General features: G+C 31.9%; 1 protein-coding gene across 2 annotated transcripts in view; it reads left to right on the top strand.

Moving 5' to 3' along the window:
* The first annotated feature begins 1,288 nt into the window (after nt 1-1,288).
* LOC123653990 (ras-related protein Rap-1) overlaps nt 1,289-22,735 on the top strand; it is a 48,141-nt gene continuing 26,694 nt past the window's right edge. The window contains exons 1-2 of one of the 2 annotated variants that reach the window (XM_045589953.1): nt 1,289-1,377; nt 17,022-17,036. In XM_045589953.1, coding sequence (XP_045445909.1) covers nt 1,289-1,377; nt 17,022-17,036 — 104 coding nt within the window. The remainder of the gene's footprint in view (nt 1,378-17,021; nt 17,037-22,735) is intronic. The other variant, XM_045589952.1, reaches the window with a different exon arrangement.

The raw sequence follows: 22,735 nt of genomic DNA, 5'->3' as shown, positions 1-22,735 counted from the left end.
AAATAATTGGAAATAACAAAACTAATAAAAAACAGAAACGTTAAATTAATCCCTCACACAATGGTTAATTTACATAATATTAATTGTAATCCTTTAAGACGTCTACAAATGTTTAATTAAATCGTAGATAAAATATCTATATTACCGACGACCCGGCCTCGTTATAAAAGTAAATATTTAACAGCGGCGTACCCTCTTAAATTGCCTCCTTCACTTTCTTTAAGTTAAAAGAATAAAATCTTCTTGTAACTTTATATACAACTATTTTTAAAATGAAGAAACCGCCATAAGCTGTTTACGTTTATTGATACAATAATTCTTTATTTATCAAATATATACTTTATTAGCAATCATAACACTTACTACAGCGTAAAACTTTATTCCTACCATTTTTATAAAGTAGTGAATTTTCAATATACTTATATAAGAAAAGTACGACAAAGCTTTAAAGCGGAATTAAACAAAATTTTCTATTCAATTAAAATCTTCACGAACAGAAAGCCCGTTTCGGAAAAGTTCGTGAAAACACTTATCGCTTGAATATTTTATATCATCTAATAGATGTACGTCGAGATTCCGAAGCAACAGGCTGGCTCTACGTACATACCTATTCGTACTTAATCCTTTGTATACTCAATCAGAATTTATTTGGGAGAGATTCTCTTTTATTTTATTAAGGTTGCTGTTTATAGAACCTGCAATCAGTATAATACTCTTGATTGAGCTTATTGTATTAAAATATTTAGAAATACGTTCGTTAGATATTTAAGTATTTCTGAAATAAGAAATATATTTTCTGACAAATGTGTACATAATGATCAAACAGTTTTGTTTTCTATTTCATTTTATGATTAAACGTTCCTAATAAATGTATTGATATTAACAAAATGAAGCAGACATAATCTAGTGCCGGATTCGATAACTTTCGCGATAAAACAAAGTGAAAATCGATTGTGACAAAACGAAAAATACGAACAGAACTTGGCTTTGGGTGAACATAGAGACAGATAATCTTATGTACAATAGCAGTATCATTTTTTTTATGTTTCTCAGCTGACAGGTTCGTTAACACAACTTATTATATTATGAAAAAGTTAGAAATATTATTTTCATAGTGGTTTTCAAGCTCTAGCCTGAAGCTGCGTAGATGTCTACTCCGTAGCGTCCCGGCCACCACTCGCCGCCTGAGCGTCCCACGTAACGCACGTTTACCTTGCCCTTAGAGAGTTTACGTGCCCCGACAAAAATTCGTGATAGTATGTGTTAAGTGTCTATTAACTTGAGCGATATGAAAGGTAGACATCAATTCCGTCGGCGTTTTAGTTTACAGCCATCATTCTTAAAAGAGGAACCCGAGGAGGACAGAAGGCCACCGAGGTATGTATTTTTATTATTTATCTGAAACTAAATTTTACTTACTATAAGAAGAAACCTAGGCCCAACTGTGGGACGTTTTAGTTAACAGTCAAATTAATATTATTGTTTATATTTATGTACGTCGTACTTGTAACACTTTTCAGAGGCGTAAATAATCATATACCTTTGTAACTTGTTCGAGACGAAGCAAAGTTTGCGCAATTAATATCATTGAACTAAATTGCTCGTATCCATGAACGTCTCTTGTTTCCACGAAAATTTTATACACTCACTAATTAGTAGTCTGAACAAAGTACGAGATAAAAAAATTATTACTACGAGTTTTATATATATTATATAGTTTTCAATACAATTTACAAATATAATCTTGAGAATGAATTTTAACAAACACACACTTATTCATTATATATTTATAAAAATCAAAATTATATTTCAAATAAGTTCTTTTTGAATATAATATCTAAGCAGGTATAAGCGAATTAATTGCAAGCAATTGTATTTTGTAGGTCTTAAGATTTTGTTATTATTAGGTATGCTTTTTTAACGATCAGTATTAAATTAGCATTAACATTTGACGGTTCACGCTTAATTTAGCCTAAACTATTAATGCCTTAAAGATATTATAAAATTTTGACATGTTCAATTAAAGTGACATAAATTAAGATTTGCGTTAAAATATTTAAAATGTTTTAGATTGATTTATTTTAATCGACGTCAAAAAATGAAGGAGGTTCTCATTCGACTGTATTTTTTATAACTGACTTTCCTATTTACTACCTACGTTGCATTGCTTGTCGATGTAATTGAACAAATGATGAAAAGGAGGGAATTAAATTTAAAATGTTTTTTTTTTTTTTTGTTGAGTATTAAATTTTATTTTAAGTATTTTGAACCATAAAAATATTTTATTTATATAAAAGTTCAAAATCGAAACGTAAAATTGAAAAAATAAATCAATGTTTAGGGACGATTACAAGGAAACGGCTTATTTTACATTAATTTATTATGAGCTTTTTTCTAGGAAATTTAATTTACTTTAAGAATGATGCATGTTCAAATTTTTCGGATTGATAATTGGCGAGTTTTGAGTAAAAGAATGCGATTACTGTTAAAAAGCCAATAGTCGTAATACCCTTAAAATTATTATTGAGGGCTCAAACTTTCACGATAATTTTTTTTTTGTCATAATGAATGATATTTTCACAGTATCGTTCAAAAAATTGTCGAATTTTTGGCCTAGTCTAATAGACATGATAGTAAATTTGAAACAGGTGAATGTTTGCTTATCACTATGTTTAAATCTTAACACGGTTTATAGATATTTGAAAATTAGGCACTGGGTTTAAAAAATGTATATCTATTTATGTTTATGTATGTCGTATATTATCATCCGCCAACCTGCATTGAAACAGCGTGGTGGATTAAGCTCTGATCCTTCTCCTACATGGGGAAAGAGGCCTATGCCCAGCAGTGGGATGTTACAGGCTGAAGCGATATCGTCTATTAAGCATGAATATTAATGCCATAATAGGCTTTAGTTTTATTTGGATTAAAAACACAGCGCAGTTCTAGATATTCGGAGAAAAATCGGTTTTCAAGCGGCCTACGTGACTTCCGCTAACGAATCACAGGTTTTACGGATACACGGAGCGTATATTTACACAAATATTTTTAATACATAAAAACAAATGTTTATAATAAATAAATATTTATTACCTAAGCTATTCTCTCTAATTTGGTATGTACTAATGTTTGTTTAGAAAAATATAGTACTAACGTTAAAAAATTTATACATATTATAATATAGAGCTATGTCGACATTTTGGCGGAGTGGTTATGATGGCTGTCATTTTGATGGTAGGTATTACAAATATATGTTTCCGGACCCGCGACACAGGAGTTAATACTACTGTAGGTTGTTGAAAGTGTTGCGTTGTGTTGTTATTTTAATGTTGTATCAGATAATACTTTAGAAAATATCTGCGTCATAGATTTACGGATCAACGAAATTTCGTTTTAGCGAAACGGTTAGGTGGCACAACTTTTTATGGTACACCACCTAAATCATTCTACGTAGCTAAATGTAATATATGAAGAAAAAAATGATATTTATTACGCCTAAAAATTAGTAAACATCATAAATCTCTCTAAAAATATGTTTACATTGGCGGTTACGGCGGCTACCTGCGGTTACCTATGCGTGGCAAAAGTTCGTATTGTACACTAGCTGCGCGCGTACCCAGACCATTTATGAGACTGTCATTTATAAAGTACATACAAGTAATATTTTGATTCGTTAAAAAATTGTATGAAACAGTGATTGTTTATTCAAAAACTACATGAGACTCTAGATTAGAGATAGAAAGGAGGAGATTCTCAATTCGATTGTATTTTTTAATGTATTTTATAAGTTTTACTGTGTGAATTGATTTGGACAATTTTTCTAATTGAAAGCTTGTACTTGTCATGTAGTCTCATTTAAATATGAGCGAGATCTGAAAAGTGCTTTTTGAGTTATATCTAATAATGCAAATTTAATTGATTATTAATTGTAATTAATATAATAATTGTAAAAATAAATAATAATAAAATATAATAAAATAAAACAAAATAAATTACAATAAAAATCGAAGTTGGTTTTTCACCTATTACGAAAAAGTGTGTCCTTGTGACAGTCAGGCGAAGTCACCGCAGAGATTCTAAATGGCGGGGTTTTTAGCGTATTCTGGCAATGGAACCGTAATAAACAAATATTATCATAAGCGAGAACATTAATTATGTTTTTTTATTACCCTTATATATATATTTTTTTATGTTTATTTCATAACACGACTAACATATTGCGAACGAAGCTTGTGTTTATATAACCCAAAGAAGAAAGACAAGGAACCATTTAATTTGTACGGAAATATATTTTGATTGGTTGACCTTTGAAAGGTTACTACAAAAAGCAAATTTCATACAAATAATGTTACCTTGTACGTAGAAAGCAATGGATGAATTCTATCAAATTAAATAAGAATTGCTGTGTGGCTACGGCATTAAAGAATATAGCCACCCCCTCTCTTCCAGTGGGTGTCGTAAGAGACGACTGAGGGATAATAAAGTTCCACTACCAACTTAGATCTTATAAAGCCGACCAATGTCGTGATAAATATCCAAATCTGGCTTTGAAATACATAGGCCGAAGACGGGGAGTAGCGTCTTCGGTGCGACAAAGTCAGCCCTGCGACCCGCCTGACCAGCGTGGTGACTATGGGCAACTCACATGAGTTCACGCCATTTTTGGCGCGAACTTACGGAGGCCTATGTCCAGCAGTGGACTGCAGTAGGCTGAAATGATGATGACGATGACGATGATAAAACAAGAATTTAGACTTAAATTTTCGTTTTATAGTTCGATCGAATACTCTTAAATAAAAACGTCAGGCTATTTTTTTTCGATTAAGAAAAAATATAAAAACAAAATGATTGCCAAAAAACTTACCACAGTTTCACCGTTTTCATGTAAATGAATTTCAATGTAGGCAAATAAGTAGGATTAACCGTAAGAGAATTTGTCTCGTTTAAAATATTTGTTCCCATAGTTTACAAGAAAGAGTTTTCACTCTTTCATGCAACGTCAGAGAAAATAACCACACTGGTGTAATGGCGCGAGTAGCAACCTAAAACACCAACGGGTTGCGGGTTCAAATGTCGCTCGAAAAGTCCAGATGGATATTTGGTTTTGTACAAATATTCCTTTCCGGGTTGGACGTCTATCCTTGAGGGTCTCCCCATCGTGCTCGGAGAGCACGTTAAGCCGTCGGTCCCGGTTGTTATCATAAATACCTATATCGATCGCCACTTATAGTAGGGAACATATCCGCCAACCCTCAATGGAGCAGCATATTTATATGCTGCTTTGGATTTCACGCTTCTATGACTTCAATGATCGTGAAGTCTTTAAGTTTCTAAGGTAGAAATTTATAAATAAAAAAATATTTTTAAATCCACCAGGATTAAGCTCCAATCCTTCTCTTACGTGTAGAAAGATGCCTATGCCCAGCAGTGTGATGATATAAACTGAATGAGAAAAACATCTATCAAATTCATTTATAAAAACTCGTTATTTCTAAATTTAGATCAAAATTAGTAAATAATGATATGTTTCATGCATTTGTCTTGTGGGGCCAAATGGGCACAGATGGCGTTTGTTATGGACAGAATAAAACACAGTCTCTCGTGTACGATATGTCAAATTATCACTTTAAGTAATAAAAATAACGTCGGAATTAAGAAAACATTATGACATAATATATTATATAGATATATTTATTTTTGTATTATTGTTTGTAATTTATAATATTATATATATATAATGACAGAAAAAAATAACAATAAATATAGAAAAATCTCAAACAGCTAAAACTATAGTTAATTGGATTGGATATTGACATTACCGTCGATAATACAGTGTAACGGTATTACAGTACTCAGGCTTGGAACTTCATTACTGGACTGCTAGATGGTGTTGACGTAACTAGATTTTGAGATTTTTTGACAAACATTTTTTTATATTTCGTAAAAAATATTTTTTTTGTCATAAAATGTATCCTATGTTACTTCTAATACCTCCAAGAATATGTGTACAAAGTTTCATGATGATTGGTTGAGTAGTGTAGTTTATATCTTTTGATTTCACGCTTCTATGACTTCAATGATCGTGAAAGGAAGCCTTTAAACTTCTAAGGTAGTAATAATTGTATACAAATAAATAGCGGGAAAGAAAATTTGTGGAAAATAATCCAAACAAAATAAAACGTTTGAATAAATAGCGCTTTAAGCTTTACATTGTTAATTTTCCTAAATTTACGAGGTTTATTAATAAAGCTCAAAGCTTGTCTTACGTTGAGATTTCAAAGACTTTAATATAATTTACTGGCCCTCATGAACCTGGATTTGCCTTAGGTACATAACGTTTGTGTAGTTGAGCGAGAACTAATCTTATAAATGAAGCATTTATGTGTAAACAACCTTTTAATTTATAAATATGATTGTATTTTTTTTTTTTTTTTATTAAATATAAAAGGTATGTAAAATCGGAGTCATCTGAGATTTATGAAGATTCAGACACCGATGTTATTATAATTTATTTATCTAACGTTTTACTGTAGTCATTTATGCGGTCTTATCGCTTTTTAGTAACCTCTATTACTAAACCATCGAGAATTTGGTAGAGGATAGAATTTGGTTGTGTAAATAAGTAAATCTCTCAAATTTTAAGTAAGAAATACATTTAAACGAGAATTTCACATAAATTTCCCATTAATTGTATAAAAAATTCTATCGCTCTATAAACAACCACAGATAATAAATGAAACAAATGAAACTGGTGATTTAAAACTTTTTTAGCGTTTGCTACATTACTGTCAATACGCGTCAAATAAAAAAAGTTAAATTTTCATGTTGGTTACATAAGTTGAATTTTATGTTTATTGCTCAGCGTCCATGTGACAGAGCAAGATTATTTGTAATTTTTATCCGTTAGCAACTTTTAATAATGTACCACAAAATTTACAAAAAAACTTATTCATCTAATCAATTTTATTTATAAAAAAAAATACTCAAATTAGAATTTATAACAAATATAGATTATTTTAAATTGTGGTAAATTTATTTTAAACATGTGTAAATACTCGTATTTTAAAAAGCTGACAGTATTTGCGAGGAAATCCGGTTGATGGTAATTGTCATCACGATTTCATTTACAGATATGTAAGAATTGCTTGTGACATAACTCTATCTTGTTAGAGCGTCGCTGTAAAAATTTAGGTAACTGGCAGTAGGTTTGATGGACTGAACTAATTATAACGAAACTTGACGTAGATAGCCGGTGATACTTGACTAAAAGTATCCAAATACACACACACACACACACACACACACACACACACACACACACACACACACACACACACACACTACAATAACACTATACGAAGGCCCCCCGACATTCCCATAGGATTGGAAATTATGTAGCTTAAGTGCTAAGTTTGAGATGCTTTTGTAGCACAAATAGGATCAGATTTTGAAAACAGAACGTAGTAAGTTTTGAACTTAAAATATTATGAATATGAATTCCATTTCTTATGTTTTTCATGTTTAACACTTGGAAAATATTATTTTATTAATTAAGACAATAAATGCTTTTATTGAAATATCTTTAAATATGAGTACTGGCTAGCAGAGATGTACCAAAACTACGTAAACACGGTGTCCAATTAAGGACGAAACTGTAACAATGGTCAAGTCTTCGACTAACAAGACCGCTGCAGTTTAATTCTACAAAGTTAAAGAGCTATGTCAGTTATGGTAGTTGTGTAGTGTGGAAGTGACCACTTCGTCTTAGGTATTTATCCTACTTCACTTATCTTTTCGAGAGTTAATTAGATGTATGTTGATCCAATACCGTACAAGTTACCTATACATACGGTAGTATTCTAATATGATAATTTATGTATACACCATACACGTAAAATATGTGATTGGAGTTGAACTGAGAATGGCTATATTAAAAAATGTAACCTGATTGTTTTTCCTCAATCACTAAATTCTGGAACTGAAGCCTTTTTTTCACATTTATTTTTTTTGTATCTTCACGAACTTTAAAAACGTCATTCCGAAGTTATTTTGATCATTATTAGTTGTCATCCGTACCTTACCATTTTTATTGTTACAATTGTTATTGTTTATATATACAATAATGTTAACGCTTCAGCCTGTAATAACCCACTGTTGGGCATAGGCCTCTTTCCCCATGTAGGAGAAGGATCAGAACTTAATCCACCACGCTGCTCCAATGCGGGTTGGCGGATATATTCCCTACTATGAGTAACGATCGTTATCAGGTGTATATGATAACAACCGGGACCGACGGCTTAACGTGCTCTCCGAGGCACGGTGGGGAGACCCACAAGGACTGCACAAACACCCAGACCATGGCAAACACCTGTATGGTCAATACAAATTTTTGTTATGTGCGGGGATCGAACCCGCAACCGCCAGCGCAACGGGTACAATTCATGGCTGTGACCGTTGCGTCAACGCGGCGTCATACAATAATGTATCATCATATTATTGTATCGTATAGTACATATGTCACCGAGGCACGCAAGATGCTACCTTTTCTTAAACCTAACTATCATCATAAAATTAATATTATATTCTCGATCACAGTGCCACGTTCACGTGTCAAAATGAAAAAGATAAATTAAGTTTAGTTTAACTTATTAATTTTTCTGATTAAATTTTTGCACCTTAGACATTTTTTAAAATGTAATATCAGTACAATAACATACGTAATTAGAAACGCAAAATATTAGGTAACTGACGGTTCTTGCAAATGTCTTCTTCTATATCTATAATCTATAATATATATAAAAGCGAAAGGTCACTCACTCATCACGAAATCTCCGAAAATATAACACCTACAAACTTGAAATTTGGAAAGTAGGCTCCTTATAGGACATAGACATCCGCTAAGAACGGATTTTACGAAACTCGAACCCTAAAGGGGTATAACGGGGGTTGCAAGTTTGTATGAAAGTCCTATGTTTTTGAAGTAAGAGACTTGAAATTTAAAATGTACGCTCTGTAGATGGTGAGAAGGTGTCCAAATAATGTACCTTTAGAAATCAACTCCCTTTTGGGGTTAAAACGGGGGATGGTAGCTTCTTGACTCATTCATAACGAAATCTCCAAAACTATAACAGCTATAAACTTAAAATTTGGCAGGTAGATTCCTTATACGACGTAGACATCCGCTAAGAACGGATTTTACGAAACTCGACCCCTAAAGGAGTAAAACGGGGGTTGGAAGTTTGTATGAAAGTCCTGTTTTTGTAGTAAGAGAGTTGAAATTTAAAACGTGTGCTCTATAGATGCTGAGAAGGTGTCCAAGTAATGTCTCTTTAGAAATCAACTCCCTTATGGGATAAAAACGGGGGATTGTAGGTTGACTCACTCATAACGAAATCTCCAAAACTATAATAGCTATAAAATCTAAATTTGGCAGGTAGATTCCTTATAAGACGTAGATATCCGCTAGGAACGGATTTTACAAACTCGATCCCTAAAGGAGTAAAACGGGGGTTGGAAGTTTGTATGAAAGTCCTATGTTTTTGTAGTAAGAGAGTTGAAATTTAAAATGTATGATGTATAGATGGTGAAGAGGTGTCCAAATAATGCATCGTAATCTATATATATAAAAAAGAAAGGTCACTGACTCACTCATCACGAGAACTGAAAAACCTCTGGATGGTCCATCCATCCAGGTTGGACAAAGATGAATTTTGGCCGGGGGGAAAATATTAGTCAGTAGACGTCCGCTAAGAATGGATTTTGCGATATTCTACCGCTAAGGGGGTTTAATTGGGGCTGATATATAAGTTCGTCTGATAGGTTATTTATACTGCAGTCTGGAAATAAAACTAAAAATGTGGTGTATAGAGAGGATTTATAAAAATAACTATTAAATTATACTAAATCGTGCCTTTTAAAAAGTTACTCAGTGTGATAACATGACTGAAATAAAAAAATAATTTTTGTTATAGATCTTAATAGTAATGCATATCTTCGTAACCACGCGGACGTAGTCGCGGGCAACAGTTAGTGTATTATAAAACAAAGTCCCCAAAAGTGTATGTGATCTATTCTCTCAAAATCTACTGAACGTATTTTCATGCGGTTTCACCAATGGAGAGAAGGCTTCAAGAGGGAGGTTTTGATAAGAGTTTCACTGGAACTTTGCCGGGAAAACTTTGTGATAGACTGATTTCAACGCGGGCGAAGCCGCGGGCGCAGCTAGTATTATATATTAATACGTGAAGCAAAAACTTTGTAAACCATTTTACGAAAATTTCGGTGACGGGAGAGTATGAAATATCTCACTTATAGTTTATACAGAGAAGGAGTGCAGAAATATATATATATTTTAAAAAAATTAAAAAAAAAATTAAAAATTATGCATAAAAATGCATTCAATTAATAAAAAAGACATTACACACACTACCATGTATTTTACACACACATACTCTTTTGTTTATTATTATGGTCTTTGACAACAGAACCTTAATAATGTTCAATTATTAATATATGTTATAATTTACATTAATTATGGTCTAATATCGACCACTGGACGACCACTAGTTTTTTTAAATACGCTGCCTATATCTAGAGAGGCAGTTGCGTGAGCTACCAAAATTGTTTGTTTATCTAATATGACTTGCACTATTTATCAAAACGACCTTTTTAATATGAAATTAAAAAAATGCTATGCACTCAATTTCATTTGATTTTGCTGTATGGTTACAGACATTGATGTTGACTACTTAAAAATAAAATCCCGCCCGACATTATGCTGTGATTGGCAAGAACCCTTGTTTTTTAACCGACTTCCAAAAAAGGAGGAGGTTCTCAATTCGACTGTATTTTTTTTTATGTATGTTACATCAGAACTTTTGACCGGGTAGACCAATTTCGACAAATTTTATTTTAATCGAAAGGTGGTGTTTGCCAATTGGTCCCATTTAAATTTATTTGAGATCTAACAACTACTTTTCGAGTTATATCTAATAATGCGTTTTTACTTGACGCTTTTTTCGTCGACCTACGTTGTATTATACCGCATAACTTTCTACTGGATGTACCGATTTTGATAATTCTTTTTTTGTTGGAAAGGGGATATCCCTAGGATCTGATGATGGGATCTCAGAGAAATCGAGGGAAACTCTCGAAAATCCGTAATAACTTTTTACTATGTGTACCGATTTTGATAATTTTTAATTTAATCGAAAGCTGATGTTTATCATGTGGTCACATATAAATTTTATCGAAATCTGATAACTACTTTTTGAGTAATCTTTGATAACGCGTAGTTGCTTGACTATTTTTTCGTCGATCTACGTTGTATTACTTGTCGATGTAATTGAAGTCGGTTTTTTTTTTCGTTTGCGAGCAAACACAATTATTATCTATCAAAACTAGTTAACTATCAAGGAGTGTGCTAGTTTGTCATCATATCTGTACAATATATATTTTTTAATTGCATAGCCATTTTTAAAGCTTTTTGCAACCACGTTATGTCATTTTAAAGTACGATAACATTTTTTTTTCTTCAAAAAATTACATTAATGAGACACATACATATAATCCAATATCCATTTTTGCAATATAACAGTACTATTCCCGAGGCGTGGAATGAAATCATAAAACTTTATTATTGATAAAAGTTAGAAATAGACTCATATTTTAAGGTTTAAAATAGTCAACGCAAATTGAGATTTTATACAAGTGTGTTATAATTAGATTTGGAAGTACAGTTATTCCGCTTTCCACACACCCATCAAGCGTATCTTTAAACTATATCGTGTTTAATTTTGGTTGCTCACATTTTAATATTATGTACTGCAATTGGAACACAATAGGTAATCTAACGAATACATATTTTTCCATTTGGTATAGTTTTTACAAGTATAAATACACAGTGTATCTAGTATAATATAATGCAATCAAAAATTATATTTTCTCTTATTAATACTAAAAAACAAAAACAAAATTTAATCAGTTTCTTTCATAATTTGTAGCAAATACGTCTGTCCGGCTTTATGTTCCTATTTCTTTTGAACTGACGCATACAAGCTACACGATAATGATTTATAGTACAACTATTATATATAATACAGAACTTATGTAGTACACTGAGAACAAGAAGTTTTAAAAGTGCGTTAAATATACGAGTAATAGTTAGGTTTTGACCGTAATTTTTGGGATCTAATTATTCCTATGTTGCCATTTTAGATGTAAAAATAATTATTTAAAAAAGGTTAGTCGACGTCACAGGAGACCGAGGAGCTGGCAGCTACTTCAGACAAAGAATTAGTCTAGCTATTCAAAGGGGGAACGCTGCCAGTATCTTCGGAACCTTGCCTAAAGGGACTCCTTTTAATAATATTTTTTAGTTATTATATTATGTATATATATACTTAAGGTTTTTTTTTTAGTTTACTGTAATTTATCTGTTAAATATAGCTTATTTAAACAAATCCCTCTTCGAAGTGTTTGCAATTCTTGTTCACGCATTCAACAACACATTCTAAAATTTTCACACAATTTTTATGCTGGTCATAACCGCCTCTAGTCAGCTCTTTTATGAAACTATATTTTGTGTTCGAATAAAAGCGCTGACGACATCGCACCCTTTCTGACTGTAACATTATTACCGTCTTTTCATCCGATGTTAATTAATTAAATATAAAGCCGTTCTGATGTAGCGGTATGTCTCGCCTAAACGCCGGCGATCGTGGATTGGTTTTCACTCTGTGCAGGTATTTGTATTTGTACTAATATTTCTTTCTCGTCTAGGTTTACGATCATGCGAGTCTTTCTATTGTGTTTAGGGGAGCACGTAAAGGTGTCGATCCCAGTTGTATTTGAGTTATTCCAGTGATCTTTAGTCAGGGAAGCAATTTGATAAATTACAGCCTAAAACTTCTTTAATATCTACTTATCGGTGGTCTACAAATGCGTTCCTTCAAATGAGGGGTTCTATAGGTGTAATAGATCACATACCGCGTGCTACTTTGATAGACTCATTCCGCATGATAACATTTATTTACAATAAAAACATTCTACGAGAAAAAGAATTTATTTCCATATGCGGTTTTTAGTTGTATGCGGCAATTAGTATTATTGTTTCACTGTATCGACGTTTTTTAGGGCTAAGAAAAATATTATTAGACGCTTACGCAGAAGTATGTTGCTAAAGTAGCTTAAGTAATATTAAAAAATAGTCTAGGATATTTTTTTCACGTGGAACGTGATCTATAAGACCTACAGAACCCTCCATTTGAAGAAATGCAGTTATGGGTCAAACAGTCTGTATATAATGACAAAAACATACAAAATTTAAAATAAAAAATCTAACAAAACAACAATTAATAAATAATATAATAACAATTTACTATTAATTGTAAGTCATAAGACTTGTTGACTATTAATTTCAAGTCTTATTACTTACAATTAATAGTAAATCTACTAAGTAGTAGTAATCTACTAAGTACTAAGTACTTTTAAGTAAGTTGCTTTATTTTATAGCGTTAAATATTATGCGATTAGACGCCGCGTTGGCGCAACGGTCACAGCTAAGGATTGTGCCTGTTGCGCTGGCGGTTGCGGGTTCGATGCCCGCACATGACAAACATTTGTATTGGCCATACAAGTGTTTGCCGTGGTCTGGATGTTTGTGCAGTCCTTGTAGGTCTCCCCACCGTGCTTAGGAGCAGCACCTTACGTCGTCGGTCCCGGTTGTTATCATGTACACCTGATAGCGATCGTTACTCATAATACTAGGGAATATATCCGCCAACCCGCATTGGATCAGCGTGGTGGATTAAGATCTGATCCTTCTCCTACATGGGAAAAGAGACCTATTCCCAGCATTGGGATATTACAGGCTGAAGCGTAAATATTATGTAGCTTGTTATAACTTTTGCCTCATTATCGTTGCAGAATACCTTTGAAAAGAAAATTGAAAGAAATCAATATTTTCATGAAAAAATTGTATCCAGGTACAGTTAGTATATAATGTACATTGTATAACAATGCGTTCCACTGACATATTAGCGGTTTTTACACCGATGGTGGAAATTTACCCTTCGCAAGTCATCAAGGTCGGTCTAGTGTTATACGAGGTTACGACGATTAATCACCCTAATTTGACTCTTACAAATAGACAAGTACAGAAATGTGTTCTATTGTTTTGTACTCAAAAAAAGGCACTTAGACATGACCCCAATGTACGCCATTTGTGTGTTTATCACTGTTTTTGTACTAAGACTATTTCCAGTCTGAAGCTATAATTAAGATAAAATATTGGAAATATTTTGGCAAATAATTAATATTTTTTTCATGTGTATGTGGTATACATAAATTCTAATAAGAAATTTTTTGGTTTTATTTCTGGCCTTATTACTAAAAGAACTAAAAATAAATATATGAATAGATAATCGTTAAACACTCAATAATTTAGGATTTGATACCTATATCACCGTTCGGGAATACATCTATACATATAATAAAATGGTAGGAAAGTCAAACTGTACATTGATTATTTTATTAAAAGAATACTTGGAGTGTGATCTACAATCGATACCGAAGCCAAAAATATAGTTTTTAGAATTTTTGTCTGTTTGTGTTTTTGTCTGTATGTATGTCCGGGATAAACTCAAAAAGTACTGTATGGGTTTACGTCAAATTTGGCACGAATATTATTAAGAAGTCGGGTCAACATATAGGCTACATATTATCACGCTATCACCTACGGGAAACGAGCAGTGAACCTTTATTTCTTCAACGTATTCTGTAACAACGTGTAATCTAACGACGCATATTTGAATGTTGTTGTTGTTATGTTAATAACCATCTCATAAGCTAGCTTCACACTATAAATAAAGACATTCTGTAGTATGGTAAAACCGGGAGAGATGCCGCAGTGGGTTAGATGCCTCATGTTCTGAAAACCTAACATCCCGAACTCACAAATAAAAATTAATCGCATAAGTAGGAGTCGAAGTCACCCCGTACCTCAGATATCCACAGATATTCGTGTGGCAAGGACGCGTTTAGATCGTGTGTGTAATTTTCTCCGTGGCGAAATTTACAAACACGTCAAAGTTTTAAAGGTTAGTATTTAAGGTTGTATAATTTTATAAATAGTAATAAATTCCGCTATATTTTTTATCACGTCTATATACTGGGTCATTGAGTCTGCATATAGTTGTAAATAGATGCTATTTTGTTAATAATTTATTAAAAAAATACGTGGGCATCTATCCCAATCATAAAGGATAGTTGCCCTGATTTTTTGAGGTATACGTGCCCTTACGTGGGCATCTATCCCTTCATTCACCATATACAGAGTAAGTTTATATGTATAATTTTTTTGTTGTGTCTGTTATATTTTTTAATTATTTACGTATATTTATGTTTGGATGTTTTACTGATTCTAGCAGAACTATGCCACGAAAATATAAAAGAAAGGAAGAAATGCGAGCTCGAGTATGTTCTTGGACTATAGAAAACAGTCAACTACAGTCAGCTTTCGATGAGAAAGTATGATTGTGCAATGTGCATGTTGACACTTGATATGAATATTTTAGACCAACAATTAAGAATTTATACTTTTGTTGAATAAATGTTTGTAAAATTTAATTAAATTTATACATATATATATATACAACATGATATATATATATATATATATATATATATATATATCATGTTGAAACTTAAGAATTTATATTTTAGTTAAACAAAATCTCTAAAAATTTAATTAGGTATAGTAATCTGTGTGATATAAAAATTATATTCTAATTATAACAATTAAAAGATATAAAAAACACAAAAAATTTTTCATTACTATGGCCCATGTTTCTTGGAGACAATCGATGTTTTAAGAGTAGAATTAACCTAACCTAACATTTGGTTTGGGTTTTTCGTTTACACGGCTTAAAGGGCATCTATCCTACTCACTATTTTTATGGTGGCGCAACTATCCATATAGGTAGGCATCTATTCTCAAAAAATAGGGTTCACGAAAAGCTAATTTCTGCTTAATCTGCATTGGCTAGGTTGAAAAAAAATAGTCATAATTCAACATAAAGGATTGAGCTAGCTACATTAATAAAAATTATTCGTATAAAAATTATATTTTTAAAATTAGGTGGCTATTTCAAAAAGTGAGGCATCTATCCCGGTTTTACCCTATATTTAGTATCAGCATTGCACCCGTGCGAAGTCGGGGCGGGTCGCTAGTACAAAATAACAATACAACATCGTCTCGCCGATAAAAAAAAGGAAATGTGATATGATGTTATTTTACAAAATGATGGCAAAATGTTAGTCGTATTTATTAATCCAACTTTCCCAATAACTGTAAGAACTTTACATTTTGGAACGAAAATTATTGCAAATGTGCAATCAGAATGTATACTCTTACATACATAAAGCTGTTAATGAGCGTTCTTATATTTAACTAGCTGTGCCCGTGACTTCGTCCGCGTGGAATTTAACAAAAAAGTTATTGTTCAGTTCGCAGATTTATAAAATAAATACATTTCTAAAATAAAAGTAGCCTATGTTACTTCTTACTACATCATCTATCTGCCAGTAAAAATCAGACAAGATAGACAGACAAGCAGACAAAAATTGTAAAAAAAAATGTTATATTGGTATTTGTAGCGTGTATTATGCATTTAGTAAAGTTATTATTTTTATATTGCGAACAGACACTCCAATTTTAATTTATTTGTATAGATGATAAATCGTCTACAATACAACTGTGATTATAGTGTATTTTTTCTATGCATGATGCGTGGTTGGAATATCGGTGGTAACAAATAAGCAACTTTAACATAACACTACCAAGTGTGCTACGTATTAGCAGAAAATTAAAACGAGCGACGTCATTACACTGAACACATATGTGTGGCAACTTGCATAATATTTGCCCCGCCTGAATTCTTTTGTTTTTTAAATGTCATGTCTTTTCATTATGAATAAAAATAGAAAAACCTACGTTTTACCTACAATACTGGGCTTACGAGAGATAAAATTAGGACGTAAGCTACATATGAAATGTGTCAGAAGTTAACAAAATAAACAAAATCAGAGAATAAAAATTATTAAGCCGACTGTTAGCTATTTTTATTTTATATAATTATGTTAATTTAATTTCAACAACGTTGCGGTAACTATTTATTTATTTGAATTTATTCATTTTTATTTTTTGTTTGTATTTTGTTTTACATAGTTCTTAAGTAATTATATTGCACTAACCAACTATGAGCCTATGTTATTGTCAAGCAAGACAATAAAATATTTTTTTATTTTTATTTTTTCTATAGGAAAAGACTGATCAGCAATGGATATATAACTGATTAATTTCAGTTTTGTCCTTAACCTACAGCTCCTATAAAATTCTTCAATATATATTAAATAATTCTTTTAATGCTTTACATTCGGATAAGTTTGTATAAAATGTAATAATAATATACTGCTAAGAAAATCAATTGCGTGTCATAAAGGTCCAAAGAAAATGGTCAAATTAGGATAGCTTGCATCTGCATAATCTAGAATAGATAAGAGAAGAATGTTTGCCAACATAGTTTTGATAGAGATTGCCAGAACGGATTTAAGGCGACGTAACGAACTCAGTGCTGCAATAGTTTTTTTTACTAATTGTTTTTAAATGAGCCGACCATGAAAACGTCTTGTCTAAGTGAATGTCGAGATCTCTGACAGTGGCTCCAGTAAGGCAAGCTGGTACCATTATAGGTAGCAGGTGGTTAATTATTTATTTTTGCAATCATGCCTGAACAGTGACTTACCAGGGTTGATACTAAGTCCATATCGCTTGCTCCAATTAAAATTTTTTTCAAAGTCCATATTGATTATGTTGATTGCACTTTCAATATTCTCAGGCGTAGAAAGACGATAAATTTGAATATCGTCTGTATACATGTAGTAGTGAGAAGAAATACAGTGAGTAATTGAATTAATGAAAATATACTTGATATGGAAATTGATATACAATAAATAATTGAAAGTAACATCAAACTAAATTTAAAACTTACTTTTATGACTGATTGAATTGTTTGACATTACCAAAATACAAAGTAACACAGCAACAATAACCTAATAATACTTAAGACGAAATAATAATAAAAATTTACGATTCCACAACAGCTTTTAGGAAGGAAATTTTATATCGCTTTCAAATTGATAATAAAGATCATGGCGTTAGAAACTTCGATTGGCTCGTGATGACTCAATAAAGCTATTATGAGAACCACCTACTGATAAATAAAATGCTCCGGTCATAACGTTGTTATTGCAACTGTCGTATTCTTCTTCTACTGTTATAAGAATATTATAATTTAATTACGTTAACACGATATCGTTACGACACTCTTAAAATAATCTTCGTGAATTTTACCGCAATATATTAGAATATTTTCGATTTTTGTACAAAAAATGGGTGGCTATGGAATTATCAACTTATATGATGTCATGACGATATCTGCTACTCTTAAAATAATGTTCTGTAGTTTCACCTCGACAAATTAATATAATTAAGATTCTTTTAATAAAAATAGACGCCGTACAATATTTAGTATTCGTATTCCATTGTTCTAAGAATAATATATTTTCTTACGCTTAGTCTTAAAACAACACCCATTTTTTTCATTGGAAAACTATTGGATGAGGTTTACAACAGACAGTTTTTATATTGCATTAATATAGCTATTGATATCTTTAGGTACTCAAGTTCAGGCATATTTATTCAAGTCGTAAAATTGTTACGATATTGTTATTACCCTCACACTCAGCGGACTTTGTGAATCCTTAATGTTTATTTTCCGGCTGTAAAAGAGAAACCATTAGGTTTATAAATTTCTGGTATCGTGATAAAAAAACTACTGTTAACAAATAAACAGCTTACGACGCAAATGTAAATGTATGCTTTTATTATAATTAATACATGAGTAACAATTGAATTTATTTTTTCATTAAAAATTCGTAGGTATTTTTTTTTTTCTTTTTATGCAACTACGTCGACAAACAACGCATACGGCTCACCTGATGGTAAGCGATTGCCGTAGCCTATAGACGCCTGCAACGCCAGAAGCACTGCAAGCACGTTTTTATTTATTTATTTATAGTCTCATTATTATTATACATACATAAATAGTTTACATATTATTTATTAGCTTTAATTTTGTATTATTTTAATTTACTAAAGAAGAAAATGAGCAGTGTACCTTGTAAATACTTCCTTTCTAATTTTTGTTTAAAGTCAAATACCTGGGTGACCGAGCTTAGCTCGGTATTTTTAGTAAATCGTGTTTTAAAATCATATTTAAATACGAATAACATAGTGATAAAATATTAATAATATTTTTCGATTTTACCGACATAATAATAAAAAATATAAACTGTAAAAACAAGTATAAAACGACATTTTCTAAAAATGAATCTTAGCTGTATCGATTTTATCACCCCCGAAATCTCCTGCATACTAAATTTCTTGAAAATCATTGGAGCCGTTTCCGAAATTAAGATTCTATATATACCTATACAAGAATTGGTCGTTTAATAGTATTATATATGAATATATGTATAGTAATAACTGTTATGATCGAAGTCGTATTTTTCATAATGAATACCGTCATATTTTTTCTTTGATTTTCACAAAAAATGCACAAACATTGTCCCAATAATTAATTAAGAACCCAAAAACAAAGGTCAACCAAATCCGCTGAATCATTCTCAAGTGATACTCTTTCAAACTAGGGAAGAAATATTTTTAAATTATTTCGTACAGGTAGCAGTCGAAATTTTTAGTTTCGCACAATTCGATATTATATATACCTATAATACATAGATTTTAAATTTTTGAAAAATTTAGATAAGTTAATTTTTTTGTTCTACTCCTGTAAAGATATTTTGTACCCAGTTAAGCTTCACTATTTTTCGCTTATAGGCCTTCTTACATGTATATATGTATTTAAAATCTTTAGCCGTGTTGAAATTCGAAAAATTGCTTCATATTGTTCGATAATAATTACGACGCGCTGGTGCAGGTTGTGCAAGTGCAACAAGTGGTTAGTGCTAGCGGACGCGAGTTCGATGTTAGACATGATAAAAAGTCATAAAGATATTGGTGGAAATCCGGACGTTTGACTGTGTTTTCGGACGACTGAGTTTAAATGTGCATCGTTTATATATTTACTATCGTTATTTACAAAAAAAAAAATTATATATATTAATATATAGAATTTTAATATATAGACTGGGTCGTTGACTCTTTTAATTTAATAAATTAATTTCTACATATTAGCGTCAGTCATTCGCGTAAGTCATGGCGGTAGCTACCGCACCTTCGAGAGTGGTTGTTTAGGTAAGTTCAATATTAGCGTTTCTCTCGTCGACAATAAAATTAGACCCTCGATAAACGTTGATCCGTACCGCTCTCGATTAAATGTTTTCATAAATATTTATAATGTTATTCATAAACCTTTAATTCTTTGAAAGGTAATTATTTTAATGAAATGTGTGTTTATTTAGGACTGTAGAGATCAAGTAGCTCTCACTCAGTCTACAGCTGGCAATGCCTTTAATCTGAATAAAAATAACAAAAAGATTCCTTCAAAATAAGTTAAATGACACTATAAACTATGTCAAAAATACAATTATATACAATTTAATATGCTAATGTTATTTTAAATAGCTAGGCGTTATTATTTATTAGCAATCACAACGATTATTATATATATATATATATATATATATATATATATATATATATATATATATATATATATATATATATATATATATATATATATAACTAGGTCGGCAAACAAGCGAACGGCTCATCTGATGGTAAGCGATTACCGTAGCCTATAGACGCTGACAAGACCAGAAGCATCGTATGCGCGTTTCCGACCCTATCCCCATTCCCCCCCCCCTCCCCGGAGTTCTGATCACCTTACTCACCAACAGGGATACAACACTGCTTGAAAACAGTATTCTTTAGCTGTGATCTTCGGTAAGGTCGACGTACCTCAGTACCAGTGCCAGTACAGCATTATTTCATTGTATCGGATTTGATTGTATTATTAAAGATTTTCTTATATACAACTAATCGTAATTATACAAGAGGACTCTTGCTGTTTCAACTGCATTGATATTTGCTACCTACATTAAATTACCTGTTTGTTAGTATACTTTTATAAGCTATAGCGTCTACTGCAAGTCTACCGGCATAGACATATTAGTTGATCCGACAAAAAAGAACAACAATAAATTAACATCATAGTTTACCTTTTTTTTGTTGACCCAGAGGAAATCCCTAATGAATGCCTTCAGCCCTAGGGAGCTAGAGGGTATTTCCGATTCGCATGGACTAAAACCCAAGAGGTGTTCCTTCGCTTGCCTGGGGTGGGATCACGGGAACGCTAAGGACTTCCGCGATCCCACCGGTGTTGCCCAATTAGGGCCCATCACCAAAAGCGACCTCCGGGAGGCTCCTTCGAACACTAAGGTTGCCTCCCTCCTCGGGACTGTGAAATGCGGGTAATAAATCCCCCGGTATATCACCCGCTGGTCCGGCGTTAGGGCAGGCTTAGCTGGCAGGTTGGTTAGGTAAGCCCTGCGTCGCCAACCGCACCTTCCGCGACAACTTGGGAGCGAGTTTGGATCCTGTTCCCGCTCCCGATCATAGTTTACCTTGAAACCATATCCTAAATAAACCAGCAAAGCGTTGTAGTATCAATAGATAAATACACTACACAAATCCAGTTTCTTGTAATTACACTTATAACAAATAACGTAATTAAGTGATTGTTAATACCGACCGTATTCTCGTATTCGTAATCGTACTCTCTTACCGTATTCGTATTCGTGCTCTCTTAGTACGACAATTAATTCAAAATTCAACACGGTTGACATAATTTTCTTAATTGCTTTGTAAATTATTGTACCATCGCTTAATAAATAGGTCTATATTACTAATGAAGAAACCCTTGAACCCTTATGTTTAATATGACCTTTCGTTACTCACTTTGTATTAGAGGTTATATTCTTTTATCACACAAACAGATGTCTTATTTGGATGCATAAATATAATATGTATATCTCATTAGCTCCCATTATTTCACTTTATAAATGTGAATATATAAACGTAGCTAGTATATATTGTTGCTTTTAAGCAGTTGTATAAATAATTATTTTGTCTAATTAATATATAGTATTGTTATTAGTAATGTTATTTAGTCTTGTTTATATTAAAGTGTACCAAGATTTTATTTTAATATATTGGAATTTTTGATCAAGCTTTAAAATACAATTTCAATTAAGGAATATTCTAGAATACCGAGACTATCAATATCAAATGACTATAATTACTTTAGAGTATTATTATTACAGAGTTTATAACTAAAATTTTGGTTACGAAACATTGTTTGTCTATTATTATTCAGACCCATAGAAGCACTTTTTAAAAGTCAAGTTTACAGTTATTTTTTATTGTACATATATATCATTCTTAATAAATACAAATAAATATTATTGTTTTCAACAAAACTTTTTTTTTGAAATATCTTCAATATTACATGGTAGTAGTACCAGTAATACAACATAGGTAGACGAAAAATAGTCAAGTAAATGCGCATTAGAGATAACTCAAAAAGTACTTCATCAATTTTAAATGGGACGATTATAATAGGACCCATCGATTAAAAAACTCATAGAAATT

This window comes from Melitaea cinxia, chromosome 5 (assembly GCF_905220565.1).
Source record: "Melitaea cinxia chromosome 5, ilMelCinx1.1, whole genome shotgun sequence".
Lineage (NCBI taxonomy): Eukaryota > Metazoa > Arthropoda > Insecta > Lepidoptera > Nymphalidae > Melitaea > Melitaea cinxia.
Note: the sequence above shows the minus strand (reverse complement) of the source record. Positions and strands in the feature narration are given on the sequence as shown.